Below are 19,520 nucleotides of genomic sequence, written 5' to 3'. Positions count from 1 at the left end.
TGAGCTCAGTGGACTGGAGCTGCTTTTCCTCTCTGCTCAGGAGCCTCACAGAGTTGTTGAGAATCATATAAGATAAGGGCCTTATAAATTGCCTGGCACTCTGTGGGTAGTGGTGTTTTCTAAGACAGGTGGAGGAATAGGCAGTGTGGGGTGGTGATTCTTTAAGCCTCCCAGAGCTTGCTGCCATGGCTTCCATTTTCCTCTGGGCCTTGAGTCTGGAAGGAGGCAGGAATTCTGATCTGTGGTTTAATATCTTTGCGTTTGTTCTGGTGGCAGGAATCAATCTTGGGGCTGCCAATATGCACAGAAATGATCTATTTCTTCACAGTCTGACTCATTTTCTCTGTCAGGCCTGTTCTTGGGCGATGTTCAGGAACAAATCCTGCTTGTTGATGAGCTGTCTCCTTGTCTGTTTACAAAAAGTCCTAGTGTTTCATTAATCTTGTAACAGATTCAGGCAATGTTTGAAGCCTATCTTTCCCTTGATTTAGGTCTCCTCTTTTTTCTCTCCCATCTAGTTTCTGCATCTCCAATGGACACTGAGGGGTTTGGTGAGCTCCTTCAGCAAGCTGAACAGCTTGCCGCTGAGACCGAGGGCATCTCAGAGCTTCCCCACGTGGAACGGAACCTACAGGAGATCCAGCAGGCAGGCGAGCGCCTGCGTTCTCGTACCCTCACACGCACGTCCCAGGAGACAGCAGATGTCAAGGCGTGAGTACTGGTGGGGAGGCAGCATTGGTACTGGGTGGCTCAGGGGCAGGATCCGTTTCTTCTTTCCTGCCTTGAGTTGGGATGCAGTCTGTAAATGACAGACGCAAGCCAGATTCTCGGGAACTTAGAGAGGTTTTGTAAACAGGTCAGCAGCCTTGCTTTGTCTCCCTGCCTCTCGGGTTTTCCAGGCTCTCTGCCTGACTGAGCTGAGAGCCCATATCACAGACAGAGATGATCAGGGTAGAAAAGGGCAAAGAGCTTTGTCATGCAGAAATCCACCACAGTAGTTCCTGCTTGGGTTCACTGATTGTTGGGTCATAAATGGCTCCCGTAAGTATCTTAGTAAATATGGGCTGCACAGCTGTTTCCAAAGCCAGCGAGCACTCAGTGATGAGCAAAGTTTTTAAGAGCACTTGGAAGAATTGATGAGCAGTCAGTGACGAGAAGTCATCCTAGTGAGGAGTGGTTCTGTCTGCTTATTGTCAGTGACTCCAGAGGCTTCCTCTGAAAGGCCTTGGAAATGCAGTACCTGCCAGTTGATTGTAGAACAGGAAAGTGGGTGAGCCCCACGAGTGTGCAGATGGAGAAAAGTGCTGACTGACTGGCCATGGCTGCTGCTGCCACACAATATCGATTGAGTTGTTGATTCCACAGACATGTGTTTCGAGTCCCCACTGTGCCAGGCGTGGGCCATCTCTGGAGCTACAACCATGAGATAGACATGGCCCTTGCCCACAAGGAGCTTATAATTTGGGAGGCAGAAAAAAAAACCTTGCTGCTTTCTATAAGAAATGTGATTTAGTGATTACTTACTGTGCGTCAGAAACTTGGCTAGACTTAAGATTTTGTTTAATCCTCACAATGAATATTAGGACTGTTGTACCCTATTACAGTTGAGCAGCTAAGGCTCAAAGAGGGCAAATAATTCTCTCAGATCACACAGCTGGTGAGTGGTGAGCCAAGATTCAAACCCAGCAAGGCTGACTCCAGGGCACATATTCCTTTAACCCTGATGGAAAGGTCATGGAAGGATGGAGGGGTGCTGTTACTTGTGACCTTGGTGGGTCTGGAAAGTCACTGAGATTCTGTGTGAGAGATGTGGGAAATTGTCAGTCATCTGCTCAGTCCTCATTCCTGGAATTTGAGAAAGACCTAAGTGCTGGTGTTAATGTGGGGACATTGTTTTGGGTACATAATAAATGTCACAGGAGTGAGTATAAGGGCTATATTTTTTTTCCAACCAATCTTGAGAGCTGAATGTTTTGGCTGCTCTGCCAAGTCAGTAAGGATGTTGTGGAAATTCTTCTGTAAGCCTCCCCAGAATTTTATTTTTTAAAATGCTAGTTGGTTTTGGTTCTGTTGGTATTGTTAAAGGCAAGTCAGAGGAACCCTGGCAGGGATTTTTTACTATCCAGTCTTGCACCTAAATGCAGCCAACTGCTCCCCTACAGTGTTCCCCAACACTCCAGCCAGCCTTTAGATGTTTCTGCTAATTTGCCCTCCCTGCAGGCTCCTTCCTGCTGCTCCTGGTTGCCTGCAGTTACCCCCAGTCTTGAGCATGCAGCTTCTGTGCTTGTGTGCGAGGATGCTGCTGGAGAGAAAGGCCCGTGATGCCAGCTGAGTTGCTATAGTTATAATTTAATTGCATCAGCTTTACAGCCTATTAAGAGCAAAAAGGGAAAATGTTTTCTTGGTAGCAATTATCAGTCATGCTCTCTTTCTTGTAAATTTCCATTCTTCCTCATCTCTTTCTACCTTCAAGTCATTATTTTAGGGAGGAGGAAGTTGGAACATTGAAAGAATGGGTATAGGGTGGGGCAGATGCTTAAAAAGAAACCAAAGGGCTGATGACTGTATTTTTCCATCTTCTTGATAGGCAGAGACATAAAGTGTGATGTGAATATTTTAGTATAGGATGAAGGCAGAGGAGAGAACAGAGTAGGAAAAATTTTCTTACATGAAATCAATTTTGAAAGAAAATTTTGTCTTTAGGATTTTAGTTAAGATTAGACTGTAGATTTAAGATGGAATTGTTCTGTGCTGAATTCATTTGTTTAAATATACTTTGTTGGATTTTTCATTTTAGGGAACAGATTTGATAGCTTTTTTGCATGTGTATGTTTGATATTTTTAAATTGTTAAATTTCTTCACACATAAAGAAGAATATGCATAACATATATAAAGGTGTAAATCAGGGATTGGCAGACTGTGACCCGTGAGCCAAACCCAGCCAGCTGTCTGTTAAAGTTTTATTGGAACACAGCCACATTCATTCGTTTATGTATTGTCTGTACTGCTTTTATGCTACAATAGCAGAGTTGAGTAGTTATGACAGAGACCGTATGGCCTGCAAAGCCTGAAATATTTACTGTCTGTCTTTTACAGAATAAGTTTGCTGACTCCTGGTGTAAATAATAATAAAATGAATGAATACCCCTGTACACATTGCACAGTTAAGACAGAGAATATTATCCGCAGCTGTGAAGCCCTCCAGAGAATATTATCCGCAGCTGTGAAGCCCTCCCTGGGTACCCATCGTCAATTGTATCCCCCTCTTTTCCCATCAGAGATGCCTCATTGGATTTTTCCATTCAACTCAACAGAAGCCAGACAACCTAGATATGTACAAAGAAAAAGCCACTCACTCTCTCTCCCTAACTTTACCCTCCAAAGTAACCAGTGTAATTTGCTTATTCTTTCAGACTTTTCTCCATGTTCTTGCAAAGCATGTATAAACATTCATTTGCCCAAAGTTATGCAGCAAATTATAACTTTACTTATGATAATACTACTAACCTACCTTTTTAAGCACTTACTATTTATCAGGCTCTGTGTCAAGTACTTTACATTCATTACGTACTTTCTTCTTAAGATAACGCTGTGAAATAAGTGTTATTATCTCTGTTTTATAATTGAGGAAGGTCAGATAGCAAGTGATCATGCCAGAATTCAAATACAGCTTGGTCAGTAAGAATCTTTTACATTCGTATGGCACTTTTCAGTTCCCAAAGGATTGTCATAGGCATTCTCTTGGCTGGTCTTCACAAGCCTGCGAGATGAGAGAGGGAGGATTTTTCTCCACATTCCGCAGTCAGTAAGTGCCAGGTGGGACTAGCCCAAGGCCTCCTGACTTTTCTGCACCCCATGTGTACTGAGAACAGCTTTTGTCTTCCTACTCTCCTGGGACTGGAGTATTTGACTCCAGTCTGTGTGGCTTTCTGCTCAGGAGAAGCTGTGTGGCTTAAGAAAATTGGTGGAGGTAGAGGGCAGGGAACCTTTGGATTTTTCCACCCTTAGAAGCTGAAAGTTTCTGGTACAGCCTTTATTTGTAAAACCATCCATACCCTAGATTCCCTGCCTCCTTCTCTTCTGCGTATGCACTGCACAAGCCACGTACTGCACGGTTCCTCCAGGCATCACCCATCTGACTTTTCTAATAATTCTAATAGCTAGTTTTTTAATTCCAAGGTTCTCAACCCTGGTACACTTTAAAATCACCTGGGCACTGGGTACATTCTCACGTATCACTGGTGGAAATATAGCACCTGTGGGACAGAATTTGGCAATATCTGGTGAATTTTACCCTGGACCCAGCAGTCCCACTTCCGAGGATCTATCCCAAAGATAAACTGGCAAAAGTATGAAGAGATGTGTGCACGAGGATATTCATTGCAGCATTATTTGTAATAGCAAAAATTGGAAACAACTCAAACATCCATCAGTAGGGGACTGGTTGAATAAATGTGGTACATCTGTATAGTGAAGTGCTTTTCAGTAGTACAAAGGAATGAGAATATACACTACCATGGACTGACTCCAAGACATATTGTTAAGTGAAATAAAAAATACAAGATGGAGAAAAGAGTATAGTACTCTGTCATTTAAGAAAGCAGGTGAAAGATATCCCATGTTCATGGATTGGAAGACTTAATATTATTAAGATGTTAATTCTCCCCAAATTGGTCCACAGATTCAGTGCAATCCCTATTGAAATCCCAGCTGGTTTTTTTGCAGAAATTGACAGATTGATCCTAAAATCCATATGGAAATGCAGGAAACCTAGAATGGCCAAAACAATCTTTAAAAAGCAGAAGAAAGTTGTAAGACTCACACTTTCAATTTCAAAACTTACCACAAAGCTGCAGTAATCAAGACTATGGAATTGGCATACAGAAGACATATAGGTCAGTCAAATAGAATTATGAGTCCAGAAATAAACCCATGTGTCTGTGATTAACTGATTTTTAGCAAGGGTGCCAAGACCATTCAATGAGGAAAGAATACTCTTTTCAACAAATGATGCTGAGACAACTAGATATCTTACATGCAAAAGAATAAAGTTGGACACCTACGTCATGCCATACACAGAAATCAACTCCAAATGGATTACAGACCTAAATCTAAGAGCTTAAACTTGAAAACTCTTAGAAGAAAGCATAAGTGTAAACCTTCCTAACCTTAGGTTAGGCAGAGCCTTCTTAGATATGACACCAAAAGCGCAAGTGACTGAATCAAAAATAGATAAATTGAACTTCATCAAAATTAAAAACTTTTGTGCTTTAAAGGACACTATCAAGAGAGAAAACCCATAGAAAGAGAGAAAATATTTGCAAATTATATATCTGATAAGGGATTTATCTAGAATATGTAAAAAACCCTTACAACTCAATAATAAAATGACAACCCAATTTTTAAATGAGCAAAACATCTGAATAGACATTTCTCCAAAGGAGGTATATAAATGTCCAATAAGCAAATGAAAGGATGCTCAAAACCACTAGCTGTCAGGGAAATGTCAATCAAAACCACAATAAGATACTACTTCACACTCACTAGGATAACTATAATCAAAAAGACAGATAATAACAAGTGTTGATGAGGATGTGGAAAAAACTGAAACCCTCATATACTATTGAGAGGAATGTAGAGTGGTATGGCCACTTTGGAAAACAGTTTAGCAGTTCCTCAAAAGGTTAAATATAGTTACCATACGACTCAGGATTCCACTCCCAGGTGTATACCCAAGAGAAATGAAAACAGTTGTCTACGCAAAAACATGTACATGAGTGTTCATAGCAGCATTATTCATAATCACCAAAAAGTGGAAACGACCCAGATGTCTGACAATTGATGATAAATAAAGTGTGGCATATCCAAATAATGGAATACTATTTTGCAATAAAAAAGAATGAACTACTAATACATGCTCCATCGTGGATGAACCTTGAAAACGTGCTAAGTGAAAGAAGCTTATCATGAAATACTACATATTGTATAGTTCCATTTATGTGCAGTGTCCAGAATAGGCAAATCTATGGAAACAGAAAGTAGGTTAGTGGTTGCCTAGGGAGTGGGTGGGTTAGGGCACGTGGAGAGTGACGGCTGATGGGTACAGTGTTTCTTTTTGGGGTGATAAAAATGTTCTAAAATCAGTTGTAGTGATGGTTGCACAACTCTGTAAATAAAAACCAGTGAATTATACACTTGAATTGGGTGATTGTCTAGTACATGAATTGTATCTCAATAAAGCTGTTTTAAAAGAGCAGGTGACACAAATGTATATACCTATCTGCTGATAAAAAAAAGAAGAAAGGAGTTTTAAAAGTACTTGGGATTTGCTCTAATCAGGTATGATAAGAAATGCAGACGTGGAAATGGCTGTCACAGTTCTCTAGAAACAGGAGGCAGGGCATGCCATGCAGGGCCACATGGGGAAGCACTGGGGTCAGGAGGCAGAGGGAGAAGGGGAAAAAGTGGGCATAAGCCTTTATTGTGGTTTCTGCAGGAAGACAAGGCGAAGTGGAGTAAGGCTTAGGATTGGCTATTTTGCATAACCTCAGCAGGCTCTGGGGTGTAGAGGCTATTTCTCGTTGTCTGGTACCTAGCCCTGGGATGATTAGGGCAGGGGATAGTGGCCCAGTAAAGGAGGTGGTTGGGGTATGGGCTCTGGTTTGATTGGTTTGCATGTGAAATACGCACTTGCAGGCCTCTGGGAATTAGCTAACCCAGGGAGGGGCCATCTCTCCAGTGTCAGCAAGGTACCAGATGTCAAAGCATCAAATACGAAAAATAAAAAGGCAAGTTAATATGAAGGTAAATAAACAAAAGAGTGCCTGTAGGAAAAGGGAGAGAATAAGGTGGAGAAGACAGGGACTTTTTTATAGATTTGACTTGGAATTATGTAAATATTTTACATAATTATAAAACAAAATTAAATTTGAAAAAAGGGAAAATAAATGCTTATCCACTTGGTGACATAACCACACAGAGAGGAAGTTCCAAGTAATATGTTAATCTATCTTCAGTTATCATATTGTTGGTGGAGTGGTTGTTACTGCTATTTTGAGACTGTTGTATGTATAGTGTAGGATAAAGCAAGTAAGTAGTTATGGTGGTGATGCTGAGAAGTAGGACTTTTGATGTGGGAGAAAGGAGATGCGGATAGAAAATCTGTGAGGTTAACCCAAAACCTTATGTTTTTAACTTTGAATTGGAAGTATCAGTATGAATTCATGATATAATTTATCTAAAGGAAACTGAAACAAAAGTAAAAACTCCGTTTCTAGCTCTGCCTTTTGAAAAGGCCCAGAAGCAATTAGCAGTGAGTTATCCTAGTGCCCAGATTGTGGTCCCTAAAATCCATTTCTTTTGGGCTCTTTGGAGAGTTGGCTGATTCCAGGTCTGGGGCAGGTCTGTATAAGATAAACATGAAACATCTTGTCATACCAGATAGCAAGGAAGTTATGAACATCTACTTGACTCATGTCAAAAGAACTCAGAAGCCAACTTGAAAAGGCTTCTGCTGGCCAAAGATGAGATGATTTGAGCATCATAAGGATAATAACTGCAATGGATTGAAATACATCAGATATGTTTAAATTCAAGAGTTCATAATGATACTAAAACAAAACTCATCAGTCACCTTTGGAGGATGCTAGAGAACAACTCCTTATTCAGAGTTATCACATAGTTGATGAAGAGAGTGTCTCTGAAAGGAAATATTCCAGCTAATAAAGATAGAATATCACCATTTTGCAACCTCTAAGGAATTAATGAATCTAAGCAATGATCATCAGTGTCTGCTAACATTCCCAAAAGGGATAATCATACCTCTTGATGAAAGTCTGAAGTAATATAACCAAAAAAATAATGCCACCTGAATTTGATCAAACCTTTAGCGCTTACTTTCAATTTACAGGAAACTGGACAGAAGAGGCCAGAGGAACATGTGAAATGACATCATGGAGATGTAGTCAGTAAAACCTGTTGTGTGGGAAACCGCAGCCTTGCTACTTTGAGGGTACTCCATGGATCAACAACATAAGTGTCAACTGTGAGCTTTTTAGAAATGGAGACTTCCAGGCTTCATCCCAGACCTACTGAATCAGAATCTGCCTTTTAACAAGCTTCCCAGGTGATTCACATGCACATTTCAAGTTTGAGTAGCACTGCTCTACAGGACAAATAATCCAGAGTCTCTAACAAAGAAATTGTAAGAAGAAAAAAACATGAGATGGAGAGGCAACTTGTAGATTAAAAGAGATTTAGGAGGCGTATTAATCATTCACAAGTAGAGACCTTATTTGTATCCCATTCAAACAAACACAAATTTTAAAATTATGAAATAATTGGGGGCATATCTTGAATCTACTTCAAAGTATTCTGGGTGGTGGAGAGAGGAAAGTAGGTAGGGTTGTAGATGAAACCGGGTTGGCTATGACATGCTAGTTGTTGAAGCTGGATAATGGGTACAAGGAGGTTTACTATTTTAATTTTGTGTTAAATCTTTTTTCCTATAATAACTTAAAAAGGGGGCGCTAAGATGGCTATAATCAAAAAGGTAGTAAGTATTGGCAAGGATGTGGAAAAGATTAGAACCACGTACATTGCTCGTGGGAATGTAAAATGGTATAGCTACTTTGAAAAACAGCCTGGCACTTCTTCAAAAGGTTAAACAGAGAGTTACCATATGATCTAGCAATTGCACTCTTAGGTGTATACCCAAGAGAAATGAAAACATATGTTCACACAAAAACTTGTACGTGAATGTTCATGGCAGCATTTTTCATAATGCCCAAAAAGTGGAAACAACCCAAATGTCCAACAACTGAGGAATGGATACATTCATAAGTATAAAATGTGGCATATCCATATAATGGAATACTATTCAATAATAAAAAGAAATGAAGTACTGATACATTCTACAACATGGGTGAACCTTGAAAACATTTTGCTAAGTGAAAGAAGCTAGTACAGAAGACTACAGATTGTATTATTTCATTTATATGAAATGTCCAGAATAGGGAAATGTATAGAGATGGGAATTAGATTAGTGGTTGCCAGGGGCTGAGGAGGGATTTGGGGGACCTGGGGAGTGACTGCTGATGGGTAGGGAGATTATTTTGAGGGTGATAAAAATGGTGATGGTTGTACAACTCTGTATGCTGAAACCCACTGAACTGTACAGTTTAAATGGGTGAATTGTATGGTATGTGAATAATATCTTAGTAAAGCTGTTATTAAAAGAGGAAGAAGGGTGTTATACTGATACGCCCCAGGCTTCACCCGACACTGATCAGGATCGTTGAGAGGAAATTTGCCTAGGTGATTCTAATGTGCAACCAGGGCTGGGAACCACTGTATTAGAAAGTTAACTATTAAGGATTGTTAGAAAAGAGAGGCAGGGTTATCTATTTGACATGGTAGCCTGTGGGGGAACCCTCAGACATAGCATTGTAATTGACTTGTCTACATGGAGGAGACAAAAATCTACAGCGAGGAGCCCTCTGGGTACACATCATCTATTTCTGTAGTACTTAGTAGAATGGAAATAAGCAACAATCTAAACAATTAATCTAATTCCCCAAAGTTTCTTTCTTCCAGAGAGTGTTCTAGATATTAGTAAGAATCTGTGATTTTTTTTTTCCTCTTCCATTGTTACATTGCCCCAGATAGTAGAAATAAAGCCAGCTGTGTTATTCCCATCTGTCTTCAAAAGCGTTCAGTTAGTCAGGTGACAGCCTCCTGGATTATTGGCCTGGGCAGAGAGAGGGAACTTGAAAACGTACTGCATGTGGTGTTTGGCTTGTGGGAGCTGACCTTGGATTCCGGTTTGACTGCCTTTTGCAAATCATTGATTGCCCTGGACTTTTAGTTTCCTCAACTAACGAATAAAGTTTAGGCTAGGCTACTCCTGAAGCTTCTAAAATTGTGTGGTGCGCTATATCTGTCTTTGCTGATGCTGTGAATATAGGGTGGTTAGGAGTTGGTCTTCTGGAGCTTAATGACCTGACTGCTGTTTCCCGGCTCTGTGACTTTGGATAAGTTGGTTAACCTCTTTGCACCTTGGTTCTTCCATCTATAAAATGGGGACTGAGAATAGCATCTACCTCGTGATTTTCCTTACTATAAAATGTTTGGAGCAGTCTAGCCTATCATTTTATTGACATACTATCATTTTATTCTAGATAAGTCACTTACTCTAATTCAGGCATGATCAGAATTTTCTCTTTTACTCCCAAAGGCAATGTTGTGTCTGTGATTCCAGGTGATAAGATCTTTATGGAAAGGATGCAACAACCATATAGAAGTGTCTGGGCAGTATATAAGTTTTGAATAAAAAATACTCTCTAGTATTTTATGAAGCATATTAGATGTCCTAATCCTACTTTTTTCTCCCTGCTCTGTATCCTCATAGGTCAGTTCTCCTCGGGTCTCGAGGACTTGACATATCCCACATTTCCCAGCGATTGGAGAGTCTGAGTGCAGCCACCACCTTTGAGCCTCTTGAGCCCGTGAAGGACACAGACATTCAGGTAAGGGCTGCCAGGTGCCAGGACCGGTGCAGGTTGGTCCCTGAGCATGCAACCCAGGCTGAAGGCTCTGGCCCTTTGTTGACCAGCTGCTTTAGGGTCTCTGGATTGCTTTGTTACTTCTCTTCTTCCTTAGATATTAAGAGAATGGGAGACAGCTTTGGAGGTAGAGTGGGTATGTACATTGGGTTATTATCAGAGTGCTCTGTGAGGCTGAATTTAAGAAAGTGATTCCAACCTGCACTTTTTAGATTATTGTAATTATAAGAACAGATTTTTTTTCCTTCCTTGGGCCTAATCCAAGGCACAGAGACATTAGTTGTACGTTTCTCTTGCTTTCTTTGCTAGGTCTCAAATAGTTTTGCTGTTCGTCTTCCACGTTTCTTTTCTACATCTTGCTTGTATTGGTTGGCAAAGAGCTGGGGAAAACTTGGAGTACTATTTACTGAAACCTACTCATCGATTTCTAGGAAGTATTTGGCTGTGTTAGTGGCCCCAGGAAATGGTCTAATAGAGCACTCCAGTCTCATTTAACCTAACATGCCACTGGTGCAATTGATTGCTATTTTAATCTAATCAGAAACTGATATCTTTTGTGTGTGTGTGTTCGCGTGTGTGCGCTTGCACACCCAAAATTGTTAAGGAAAATCTTGTGATCCATTTAGTTTTGAGGAATCGGAACACTGCGTTTGTGTTAGATTGAAGGGACATTGGGTACCATTTTTATCATTCATTTACCTTTGAAATAAAAGGATGCAGGTCCTGGGGCCGGCCCCGTGGCATAGCGGTTAAGTGCGTGCGCTCCACTGCTGGCGGCCTGGGTTTGGATCCTGGGCATGCACCGAGGCATTGCTTGTCAGGCCATGCTGTGGCGGCGTCCCATATAAAGTAGAGGAAGGTGGGCACGGATGTTAGCTCAGGGCCAGTCTTCCTCAGCAGAAAAGAGGAAGATCGGCATGGATGTTAGCTCAGGGCTGATCTTCCTCACCAAAAAAAAAAAAAAAAAAAAAAGGATGCAGGTCCTACAAAGGTAAATCCTAATACAAACAGGTACTAATTGTGTTATTATTTGGGCTCAATTTAAATTAATACTCTCTACCCCACCACCTTTCCCAAGAACTGTTTTAATCCATCTAATGGCCACAGTTCTACTGCATTTATTCCAATGCAGAAACCTAAAATCCCTTAGACTTTATGAGTTGAGAGTTGAATAACTATTGATATTATTTTTCCTGTTATCGATATGTTCCCAGATTATGGAAGTCCATTTTTTTCCAGTTTTATGTACTAAATCATATTTGCCTGTCACCTTATAGATACTTTCTCATTTCCGTGTAATCTTAAAATCATATATATAACTTAACTTTTTTTTTTTTTTTTTAGTTTTATCTGTCCCCTTCTCCCCTTCTATTTCAACTGCTTGATGCTCTATAAACAAATACTTGTAATAGGTGTGTGGTGGATGAATGGGATAGAGCTCAAATAATTTGAATAATCACCATATACTTTGAGGAGTATCCCTAATAGTGTGGAAAGAAATGGCACTTGCTGAAAGGTTGTAGTTTGTTTATTTTTTTGAGTGTTTTTAATGTTTAAAGTACCAAAGAAGTTGTTCATTTAAAAAACTAACTGCTTTTTAAATTTTCTTTGGCATGTTTGTAATATGTGAATACTCAGCAACATTTAGTGATGTACTTCATGAATCCATTTTTTGCTTTGAGATATTAATGACAGGTTTATAAATGTATTGAGTCATAACGATCATTTATTCTAACCTTCTGCTTAATGCATGAACACTCTCTGTCAACACCCCCATTAGATGGTTTCCTAGCAATATGTGCTTGGTCACATGAAAGAGAGTTTCTTAATTTGGAATGAGCATGGCTAAGAGTTTTGGTCCTGCACCACAGGGAAGTCTTTGAACTTTGAGAGGAAAGATGCTTCCATTTGAAAATTTTACTGCTCAGTTGGGCTTTTCCAGAATAGCTTCAAAAATGCAAAATGGTCAGTCTAAGATAACTTTGGATTGATTGGGAATTGATCATCTAGATCTGAAGTAAAGATTTAAGACTTACTAGTTTGAAAATGAGTCCTCTATTGACTTCATCTTCTTGCCAGCAGAGACTTAAAGGAGAAAATTTAATTTTTAAAAGGCTGAGGCTTTGGCTTGATGGTTCTAGTTATTGATGGGGATTGAAAGTTTTAAGTTGTATTGTGTGGCTCGGCTGACCTGTGCTTAAACTTCCTATGCACACAGTCTTATCATGTCCTTGCCTGTCGTCTTGTTGAGTAGTCAGATGCAAGAGCAAGCCAGCTTTCGCCCTTAGCAGGGAGTGGTCCTCCTTTTAACTCCTCTCATAATGTATTGTTTATCCAAGAAGAGTTAACTTGGACGTTTTTAGTTTTTTGTTTTTAGAAAAGCCAGATATACTTTTTGTTGTTGTTGTTGAGGAAGATTCCCCCTGAGCTAACATCTGTTGCCAATCTTCCTCTTTTTTTTGCTTGAGGAAGATTCGCCCTGAGCTAACATCTTTGCCAGTCTTCCTCTATTTTGTGTTTGGGTTGCCGCCACAGCATGGCTGATGAGTGGTGAAGGTCCGCACCTGGGATCTGAACCTGCAAACCCGGGCCACCAAAGTGGAGCACACTGAACTTAACAACTGTGCCATGGGGCTGGCCCTTAGATGTATTTTTTGATGGACAGTTTCTTCTCATTTAACAGCTTTATTGAGATATAATTCACTAACCATAAATCTAATGGATTTTTGTGTCTGAACTTTTGTTTACCAACCAGTGCAGTTTTTGAGATGAGAATGCACCACAATCCCATTTGCTGAGTATCAGTCACAGTGAATTTATTATGTCAATTTATAAATTCTTAAGAGAAAATGCTGAAGAATCCTCTGACAGATGCTGTCCAAGACTTTGTATCATCCGTTGTTTGCATTACTTATAAGCTTTAAAAGGCATTTTCCCATGTATAGTTATATATATAGATACATGTATAGTCCTTTTCTGTTTGGTAAACATTGATTATATTTCCTTCTGTTTCTAAAGGAGCTTGAAATTAATATGGGTTTTTTGTTGTTACTGTTTTGTGGTTTGTCATAATCGGTGGTGTTGGCATGCATTTTTTTAAAATTCTGTAACTTTATTTTTTTTATTGATGTCTTAATAGTTTATAGCACTGTGAGATTCCAGTTGTACATTATTATTTGTCAGTCACCATATAAATGCGCCCCTTCACCCCTTGTGCCCACCCACCACCTCCCTTCCCCCTGGTAACCACCAAACTGTTCTCTCTGTCAGTGTGTTAGTTTATATTCCACATATGAGAGAGGTCATACAGTGTTTGTCTTTCTCTGTCTGGCTTATTTCACTTAACATCCTAATAGACATGGAATTCGAGAACATCCCTTTATGACCAATGACAAATAGTGTACTGCCTACATTTTCTTCCAGGATTTTTATAGTTTCAGGTCTCGCATTCAGGTCTTTGATCCATTTTGAGTTAATTTTTGTGTATGGCGAAAGCAGATGGTCTACTTGCATTCTTTTGCAAGTGGCTGTCGAGAATGCATTTTTAAAAGATAGCTATGGCCAACAAAGGTAACATATTTTACCACTTAAATGCATGTATGGCTGATGCTAGTAGAATTTTTGAAATGTTTATTGATTTTATTTTTGGAAATGGTCATAAAGAAGGCCTACACGTTTATGTAATAGAGGTCACGAGCAATAATATTAACAGGATATGGTACTAAGATGACTACTGCTCTGTTGTGAGTGACTTTGTGGTGCTTGCAAGTACAAGTCCTCTTACAGAGATCCACTTGCTCACTTCTGTCTTTGGAAAAAAAACATTGAGGGCAGATTTCATGTCTTTACTATGATCTGAACAGAGCTAATGTACCATGGATGATGTGTGTTATATAGTAATAAAGTGCAAATTTACACAGTTTAGTTACATTCTGGGCTTTTTCTCTAGATTACATGTATATTTCAATAAGGCTGTGCAGAATTAGCCTGAGTTGACCATAAAAATGGGAGCTGCAATTTCTCAGCATTAGGCTATAATACTTCCAAATGGCATTGGACCAAAATATAATAATATTATTGCTAAACTTATTGTATTAGATTCCTAGGGCTGCCACAACAAATTACCGTAAACTTAGTGGCCTAAAACATTAGAAATTTATTCTCTCACAATTCTGAAAGCCAGAACTTTGAAATCAAGGTGTAGGCAGCACCATGCTCCCTCCAAAGGCTCTAGGGGAGAACCCTTCCTCTTCCAGCTTCTAGTGGCTCCTGGCGTTCCTTGGTTTGTGGCAGCGTCACTCCAGTCTCTGCCTCCATCTTCACAGGTTTTTCCTTGTTTGTGTCAGATCTCCCTCCCTGTTCTCTTATAAGGACACCCACCAGTCATTGGATATAGGGCCCACCCTAAATCCAGGATGATCTCATCTTGAGATCCTTAACTTAATTACATTTACAAAGATCCTATTTCCAAATAAGGTCACATTCATAGGTACTAGGAGTTAGGACTTAGACATATCTTTTTGCAGGGGACACACTTCAACCCACTACACTTATGGTGCCAGAAATTTTAAAACTATAAGTTAGTAAAACATCTTCAAAGCTAACCCTATTTCACAGCTGTATGTAATACTGGGATAAGGCATCTATTGGAAGTCGTTCCAGTGGCTGCAAACCTCAGCCGAGTATCTGATCTCATCCTCAACCTTCTCTTTCTAGCCTTTGGGAAGTGAGGCTGACTACCCATGTCTGATTCCAGAGTTGCATAGTAGTTACTCTCTCCAAATAGGTTAATACCTTATGTGTTTGAGAGATTTCTGTAGGGATGCTTTTCAACTAGAAACAGTCTGCTTTTTTAAAGTATTAAATACCTAGTTTTTAGGGTATGTATAGGTAGGATTAAATTATGAGACTTTCCTAATGTAGGAGGAGCTACCTTGTGTATGTATATATATATTCTACTTCAACCAACCAGATTGATTCACCCTTGCTTATTTGTTTTATATGTTAGGCTTTTGCTTACCACCTTCCTTTAGCCTGGAGTAGCACCTCTGAAATATCCAAGCCCTAATTTCAGTCTCACACTCTGAGGTTTTCCTTAATGTCACTTCTTTCATAGTCTTCTCAGATCTTTCTACCCCATGGCCTCCAAATATAGTATGTTGGCTTTACTGCTTAGGGAAAAACAAAGCTTTCTGAATTTTCCACCACATTGCTTTACTTTAAACAGAACATTTATGTTGTTTAGATTGTGTTGTTGGAATTGATGTAGCAGTTCAAATCTTAGATAAGTGAAAATTCAGCCCCTTCTATTAAAAAAAAAAAAAAGACACTGTACGTGAAGATCTTTGTAATCTGCCTAAATTTCCAGATGGAAATCTGTCCTGTATGAGTAAAGAGAAAAAGAAGTCCTAAATAGAGGATAAAATAACTGTAAGAAAATTAGAATCAGGGAAACTGATTTATCACAATATAAGGCTAATGGTGCAATAACAGTTGACTTGTTAAAAACTTTGTTTTGCTTACCACACTGTATCTATAATAAAATATTCATAATTTCCTTCCTTTTTCTGTCCTTTGCCGTGGAAATGTAGAGTGTGCTCAAACCATTCTGAGCTTATCTTTTACATAATCAGAAGAGACTAAATGGCTTTGGTAAGTATAAAAATGAATCACTGGTGTGTAACCCCTTATCACCTAAATTGTTATTTTCATGGTTTATCTTTTGACTTTATATCTTCAGAATTAAGATGCTGCTGCTTAAATGCAGCCATATATAACAGCCAAGAGGAAAAGAAGTTGTGTTGCTTGCTAATTGTGTGTTTGTAGTACTGGCAAGTTGTTGGTGGGGAATTGGTTTCAGGAATCCTGTGGCAGTCTGTTGGAAAGAGGGTCAGGCTTGCCTAGAATGATTAGTGTACTAATAGTAGCTCTTCAGGAATATTACTGGCAAAATATTAATATTGAGGAGAAAGTGCCGTAAACTTTCCCTAGCGCAAATCAGGTGAAGGAAAATGCAGTCTGAATGGGTGAACAATAATTTAATTCTGGAATTATTTTTAAAGAAATGTAGTTGTCATTTTCATCTGTTTGTAGAAATTGAACTACTAAGCATGAGTACCAAGGAGAGGTCTTACCAGAGTTGTTTTAGTAAATTTAAGGAAGAGATGAGGTTCATTCATGAGAGCTGCGTCTATTTGCATACTCTTAATTTGTGTGACAATTCTGAGAAATGGTTTAAGCAGGCAAATCATACTTATCTTCCATATTGTTTCTGCTCTTAATATGCTTGAGCAGGTTTTCTGCACATATTGGTGATCCAGTCCAAACTGGATGATTAGAAATTTTGAATTGATGGACTCTGAAGGAATAAGACTTTGCTCTTTAAATGTTTTCACATAATATGAAAATATAAGAGACTAAGAGTGAAGATTTTTAGTTCAGCATTAGTGTTTATTGACCTCCGTTGTTATATTCTTCTTGCCCCTAAGAGAGTCAATGGGAAGTTCATGGTAACCTTTCTTTTGAGCTTTTAGAGGACTTGAATGGATATTTGAATCTTGCTCTTTCCCAGCTCATAACAGCTGCCTATTCTGGACTTAAAACAACCAGTAGTTAATGCTCTTGGGTACACTAGCAAATGAATCCAATTCTCACCGGATCCAAAGCCTGTTAGTTAGAGGGAAACCCTTTCCTGGAACATCGGGTACATTTTAGGCCAAAATTCAGTTGTAGTGACTAATCTGCACGTGGAAAAGACACACATCTCCCTGTGCCCTGTATTCTTGTTCAGGGCAGTAATTGTGCCGGGCTTTGGCCCTTGTGTGGACACCGCCATGATCAGTCACCCCCCCTTAATAAAGATATTTGCTGTTCCTTGTCATTAAACCCTGACCCAGTGTAAATCTCAGAGCTGGTAAAAACCAGTAGACATTTAAAGAAAAAAGTGTCTTCACAGAGGAGGTTAATGTGCCATCCTGGTTTATGTTTATAATTAGGTAGTCTAATGCTGATTGCTGTGGTAAGTACTGAAATGATTTAATTTTTCTGCCTGTTTGTGGTAAGGGAAAAGGTAGGCATTGTGGTCTGGTGGCAAAATATTCAGTTACATTAAAGTATCCTGTGAATGGAATTAAAAATGGTAACTTTGGACTAAAAATGGGTGTTAAAGGCATCGTCTGTGGAAAATGTGAAAAACTGCTTTTATGGGAGCCAGGGATATAAAATTTCAGCCTTTTTTCTTATCCATTCACACTTACTCCTGAATGCGGGGCTTTCAGAACAAGCAAGTAAATGGATTCCGAATGCATTCTGAGCAAGCAGGAAATAACAGGCTTTTTTGTCTTCTCAGAGGTTTCTTATATCCTGTAGTGAGCAAGGGAATATCAATTACCAACTTAAAGAAGAAGTTGGAATGGTTCTGGAAGAGTATTTTGGAAGAAGCCCATGGCTAAAATATTTAACAATTTAATAGAGCACTTCAGATATTGGCCAGGCCCTGGTGCCTTTGAACTGGAATTGAGTCATCCCCTCCCTCCTTCAGGAGCTGTCTCTTAACCTGGCAATATCTGTTGATGCTTCAGCGCTCTGGAGATGGGGAACATATATTGTCATCTTCAGTCTGGTATCTTTAAATTGCTAGGTTTCGGGAACCAGAAATGGGCACGTCTTTTTATCTGCTGAACTATTTGATACTGACGTGGATGTGATTGAAATGGGGAATAAAACCTCATCGAAGAGTGAATGCATTACTGTAGACCAGTTTGTCATTCTCATATGGCAGCCCTTGACCCTGTGCGCCACTTTGATCTGCTTGCCACGGCGCCCTGTGATCTCTTATTTCTGTTTTGGAATGTTCCACCGAAAGCTTCCCAGGCCTGTGCCCTGATGTGGCTCCTTCCAGTGGTGGGTGGTTGCAAAGTGTGGCGACTGAGTTACAAAACTTTGGGACCTGGGTTCCTGCTGTCTCCACTAAAAATCCACATCCTGTGAGGAAACTGAGAGAGGGACTCAGACAGGGGAGACTCTTGGTTTTCCTTCTTTTTGTTTGTTTGTTTGGTGGGGACCAGGACAAGAAGCTGGGAGGTAGGATGGGCGACAACATCCTCTGCTGACAAGCCCTGTACTTGGAATTTATTTTGTGGCAGAGCTCTCATAACCAGTGTGTATTGCTTTCTTTTTAAGCATTTTCGTGTTTCACAAATGCTTGGCTTCCATCTTGCACTTCAGATCTGGAGGCTGAGTCCCCCAAGCTCAAGTTGCTGGCAGCCTTGATTCTGAGGGCCCCTGGTCTGCAACACTAACAGTCAGCAGCAGTGCATGCGCCACTTTAATTATCCTGGAGGACAGAAGGGCGAGTCCTCGCGTCTCACTGTGGAGTGGCCCTGAGGCCGAGATGCCATCAGCAAAATCCTGCCTGTGCTTTTCAGAAAACCGCAGCCCTTGAAGCAGGGCAGCAGAATCTGCTGAGCAGGGTGGGGTGTGACACAGCTTCCAAGAAACTGTACCGAAAGAACCTTTTTCTCATAAAACATATTTACAACTAGGACTGGGCTATTCGTTTAATTTAATTTATAAAACAAAGGGGAGGATTAGGTCAGCAGAATGGAAGTGGGAGTGTGAGTTACTGGCTGATTTTTATTACTATCTGATTTGGTTTATTTCTTTGAATGGCATGAGCAAGAGGATATGGGTGGGGGAGAGTTTCCTCCCCTTCCCCCTTTTCTTTAAAAAAAAAAGATTATTTGTCTATTTTAAAATATCATCACTATCTTAGAGACAGGTAGAAACAGCCATGGAAGGTTATAATATGCTTGATTTGCTCAAGGTACCAAAAAATACACTGGTGTGATGTTATCTGGGAGCACTTTCTCCTCCCTTATTAGTTTCTCTTATCCACAGTGCCTATCAGTCTGTGTCAGCAGAACCAGTCTCTAAGTGAGCAGGGCCTGGTGGATCCT

At 39.9% G+C, this 19,520-nt stretch overlaps 1 protein-coding gene across 2 annotated transcripts in view; it reads left to right on the top strand.

Annotated features, from left to right (window-relative positions):
* The window catches only part of NUP93 (nucleoporin 93), a 114,325-nt gene that overhangs the window by 25,374 nt on the left and 69,431 nt on the right, over positions 1 to 19,520 (top strand). For both annotated transcript variants that reach the window (XM_004431630.3, XM_087420225.1), the window contains 2 exons: positions 519 to 711; positions 10,410 to 10,527. In XM_004431630.3, the coding sequence (XP_004431687.1) occupies positions 533 to 711; positions 10,410 to 10,527 (297 nt within the window). In that variant the 5' untranslated portion in view covers positions 519 to 532. The remainder of the gene's footprint in view (positions 1 to 518; positions 712 to 10,409; positions 10,528 to 19,520) is intronic.

The sequence above is a fragment of the Ceratotherium simum genome, chromosome 30, assembly GCF_057802395.1.
Source record: "Ceratotherium simum simum isolate JZ-2026a chromosome 30, ASM5780239v1, whole genome shotgun sequence".
NCBI classification, from domain to species: domain Eukaryota; kingdom Metazoa; phylum Chordata; class Mammalia; order Perissodactyla; family Rhinocerotidae; genus Ceratotherium; species Ceratotherium simum.
Note: the sequence above shows the minus strand (reverse complement) of the source record. Positions and strands in the feature narration are given on the sequence as shown.